General features: G+C 39.9%; 1 protein-coding gene across 1 annotated transcript in view; it reads left to right on the top strand.

Annotated features, from left to right (window-relative positions):
- Positions 1 to 4,118, top strand: part of LOC107726562 (phosphatidylinositol 4-phosphate 5-kinase type-1 beta-like) — a 19,626-nt gene that overhangs the window by 6,848 nt on the left and 8,660 nt on the right. The window contains exons 6-8 of the mRNA XM_016536191.1: positions 2,280 to 2,432; positions 2,828 to 3,124; positions 3,202 to 3,398. Coding sequence (XP_016391677.1) covers positions 2,280 to 2,432; positions 2,828 to 3,124; positions 3,202 to 3,398 — 647 coding nt within the window. The remainder of the gene's footprint in view (positions 1 to 2,279; positions 2,433 to 2,827; positions 3,125 to 3,201; positions 3,399 to 4,118) is intronic.

The following is a 4,118-nucleotide window of genomic DNA, read 5'->3' as shown; positions in this document are numbered from 1 at the left end:
AAGCCCGCCAGCCGCAGCATTCTCAAGCCCGCCGGCTGCTCCTGAGTCAAGGCTACCAGCCCCAGAGCCCGCTCCAGTGTCGGCTCCAGCCCCAGAGCCCGCTCCAGTGTCGGCTCCAGCCCCAGAGCCCGCTCCAGTGTCGGCTCCAGCCCCAGAGCCCGCTCCAGTGTCGGCTCCAGCCCCAGAGCCCGCTCCAGTGTCGGCTCCTCAAAAGCGACTTACTGTGCCTGCTCCTACAAAGCTCTCTCCAGTGCCAGCACCTCGTAAGCGCTTCCCAGATCCCCAATTAAGCCCAGGGAGGGCTCCTGATCCCCCGTTAAGCCCAGGGAGGGCTCCTGATTCCCCGTTTAGCCCCGGACAGGCTCCAGATCCCCAGTTGAGCCCAGTGAGGGCTCCAGATCCCCCGTTGAGCCCAAGGAGGGTTCCTGATCCCCCCATTAAGCCCAGGAAGGGCTTCCTGAACTGCCTGCACCGCCATGGCCTCCCCAGTCTCCGAATCCGCCATGGCCTCCCGAGCTCCCTGCACCGCCATGGCCTCCCGAGCTGCCTACACCGCCATGGCCTCCCGAGCTCCCTGCTCCCCCATGGCCTCCCGAACTGCCAGATCTGCCATGGGTCCCGGAACGGGCTCTGCCCTGGAGGCCTTCCGTCTGGTAACCCTGCTCCTGGAGGCCTCCAGAGCTCCCCTCCCCTCCCCGTTGGATGTTGTACGGCGCGGCACGCGCCTTCTGGGAGGGGGGAGTTATGTCAGACTCTGTCTCGTGTTTTGTTGTGTGCTCAGTTCTCCCTCGTGTTTCCTTATGCCCATATTTGGTTCTGTTTCCTGTTCTCGTTGTCTTATTAGTTGATTCCCCGCACCTGTCTGTCCCTCGTTAAGTTCAGTATAAATGTGTAGTCTGCCTCATGTTTTCTTGTCGAGTCTTAAACGTCACCCCATGTGTGTACTCCTGCGCTCCCTATGTTATGTTCCTCTCCTTTGGTTTGTTTAATTAAAGTCAAGTTGTGTAGTCATCTCCTCGTTTCCCTCTGATGCACCGTGACGAATATAGTTTCATCTTGAAAAATTACTGCTGAACTTTCAAAAAATCTCATTCACCACAGAAATTTTCAGTTAAAATGTAATGGTGATAAATTTAACTTGCTAATGGGTGAAAAAAAATTATAAAATTAATGTTAAATATAATTAATGTTTTATTTGTTTAAAATGACTTTATGAATATATAATAAAAATGGTAACGCTTTAGAATAGGGAATACATATTCCCTCAATAAACTCCTAATTTGCTGCTTATTAATAGGTAGTAAGGTAGTTCTTAAGATTTAAGGACCTAAAATATGGTCATGCAGAAAACTGCATTAATATGTGCTTTATAGATACTAATAAACGGCCAATATGCTAATAATGTGTGCTAATAAGCAACTAGTTAATAGTGAGACTTGGACCTTAAAATAGTTACCATAAATATATATAATAAATAGTTGATGTATAATAAATATATCAAATAAATTATAAATAATGTAAAATAAAGTTTATCATCCTGTAAATTATATTAGGGCAAAGTCATGGGGACACAAATGAAATATTATTTTAGTAATATTTTTATAATATTTCATATGTATTTTCATATTTCATATGCATTTTTTATTATGTAATATTATTAATTAATATTTCTATTTAGCGTTAATTTATATTAATTTCAGTTGTAGTAAATTTAGTACTTTGACTCATATTTCATATGTATATATATTAGTGCTGTCAAACAATTAATCACGATTAATTGCACTCAAAATAAAAGATTTTGTTCACATAATATAGGTGTGTGTACCGTGTATATTTATTATGTATATATAAATACACATACATGCATGTATATATTTCAGAAAAATATGCTGTTTATATATTAAATATATTTATATATAATATAAATTATATGAATATAAATATATCTATGTAAATACATGTAAATATTTTCAAAATATATACTGTATGTGTGTGTATTTATATATACATAATAAATATACACAGTACACAAACATATATTATGTAAACAAAAACTTTTATTTCGGATGCGATTAATCGCGATTAATCGTTTGACAGCACTAATATATATATATACAGTATATATAACAGCTTCATTTCAATTATTAATTTTTTTAATAGTTTTAGATTTAGTGAGCAATAACAGTGAAATGAAACCATTTTAAACTGATCCAAATGCACTTGCTTTTGTATTTTCTGTATAATCTACATTAATAATGCATCTTTTTTTTCATCTGCAGTACTCTATTTGTAAAGAACCTCTGATAGAGCTGTCAAACCCCGGAGCGAGTAGTTCATGGTTTTACTTAACCAGTGATGATGAGTTTATCATAAAGACCGTGCAGAACAAAGAAGCTGAATTTCTGCAGAAGCTGCTTCCAGGTTACTACATGGTGAGCCACACACTCACCACAATAATAAGGAAGAAACTACACTAGGCACTGCTATCTCAGCTCAGTTGCTCATATTGACAGTTAATTTATTAATGCAGAAAACAACTACAGATAATCATTTTACAGCACAATTACCTCACAGTTGTTTTATAGCCCTGTTTGCTGTAGAAATACAGGACTACACTACACATTAAAACACATTAAATATTCGGCCTGTCAGTTTAAAATGTTAATAAATTCTTTTTTTTTGAAAAAGCATAAAAAAATTATGCATTTAACTTTGACTCCACTATTTTCTGACAATTTTACATTAAATGTACAGTATTTTTTACACCAGTAAGCTCTTCTAATATTCTTTTATAGATTAAAAACTGATCTGTCCTTCCTGATTTCAGAATCTGAATCAGAACCCGAGGACCCTCTTACCGAAGTTTTACGGGCTGTACTGTATTCAGTGTGGTGGTGTTAATATCCGATTGGTGGTGATGAACAACATTCTGCCTCGCTCTTTGAAAATGCACTACAAATATGACTTAAAGGGCTCTACTTACAAACGCAGAGCGTCACGGAAGGAGTGCACCAAACCCTCCCCGACCTTTAAAGACCTGGACTTCCAGGAGATGCACGAAGGTCTTTACTTTGATGCAGACACATACAGCGCCTTAATGAAGACTCTTCAGAGAGACTGTCGGGTGAGTCGAGTTGTTGATCGCCGAAGAGCTCTTCAGTATTATATGTGGTTGTGATTTCCATTCACTTTGTTCCACAGGTGCTGGAAAGCTTTAAAATCATGGACTACAGTTTGCTGCTGGGCATCCATGTTCTGGACAGGAAGCTGAGGGGGAGAGGCGGGATAGGGGACAGTAAGCGCCAGGGTGGGCAGAAGGTCCTGTACTCCACAGCCCGCGAGTCCATTCAAGGAGACGGCAAAGCAGGCGAGCCTCCTCCTGACGCCGATGACGACACGTGAGTGGAGCTGCTCCGTTTGCAGAGTAAACAGAAATTAAAGACAAAGAAGTTGTTTTGTAAACTTTTACCACACGCCCTTTCTCAAAGACATGTCAGCCAATCTGAATATTTACTGTATATGTACATTACTGTTCAAATGTTTGGGGTCAGAAATATGTTTTGAAAGAAGTTAATATTTTTATTAAGTAAGGATGCATTAAATAGATTGAAAGTGGCTGTTATCATTTAGGAGTGGGAGATATACCGGTAGACACGATTAACCGGTAGAAATTTTGGATTTTCTATCGCGGTTACATGCTCACATGATGTTGCTGTGCTGCATGCTCATGAAAACTTATCGTTTGCATGCGTTTTTAAGCATTGCAGATTAAAAACAAGTGATTTTAAGCTGTTGAAATGCAATCAGCAGCAAAAGAGAACTCATTTGGCTATATTGCTGTCTGAGAGACTGTTTCTGAGTGCTGTCAGAGAGGTGCACACACGTGAAGACGCAAGACGGTGATCAAAGAGTTATTTTAAAGTCCTTGAATGGTTAACTACACACACTTGTATGTGTCAAAATGCCCATCTTTGCAAGTATCCTCATAAACACAGTAATTTAGGTCTTAAGTGAAAGCAAACAGCTGAGAAAGAAAACATGTGTAACAGTATACTGGATCCGGGCAGCTCTTAAAGTGACAGCAGTCTAATATTCCTGCTGTCTGTCATTCATGTTAA

Source organism: Sinocyclocheilus rhinocerous, unplaced genomic scaffold, assembly GCF_001515625.1.
Source record: "Sinocyclocheilus rhinocerous isolate Xijiao unplaced genomic scaffold, SAMN03320098_v1.1 scaffold726, whole genome shotgun sequence".
Classification (NCBI taxonomy): domain Eukaryota; kingdom Metazoa; phylum Chordata; class Actinopteri; order Cypriniformes; family Cyprinidae; genus Sinocyclocheilus; species Sinocyclocheilus rhinocerous.
The sequence above is the reverse complement of the archived record's forward strand: the minus strand, read 5'-3'. Positions and strand labels throughout refer to the sequence as shown.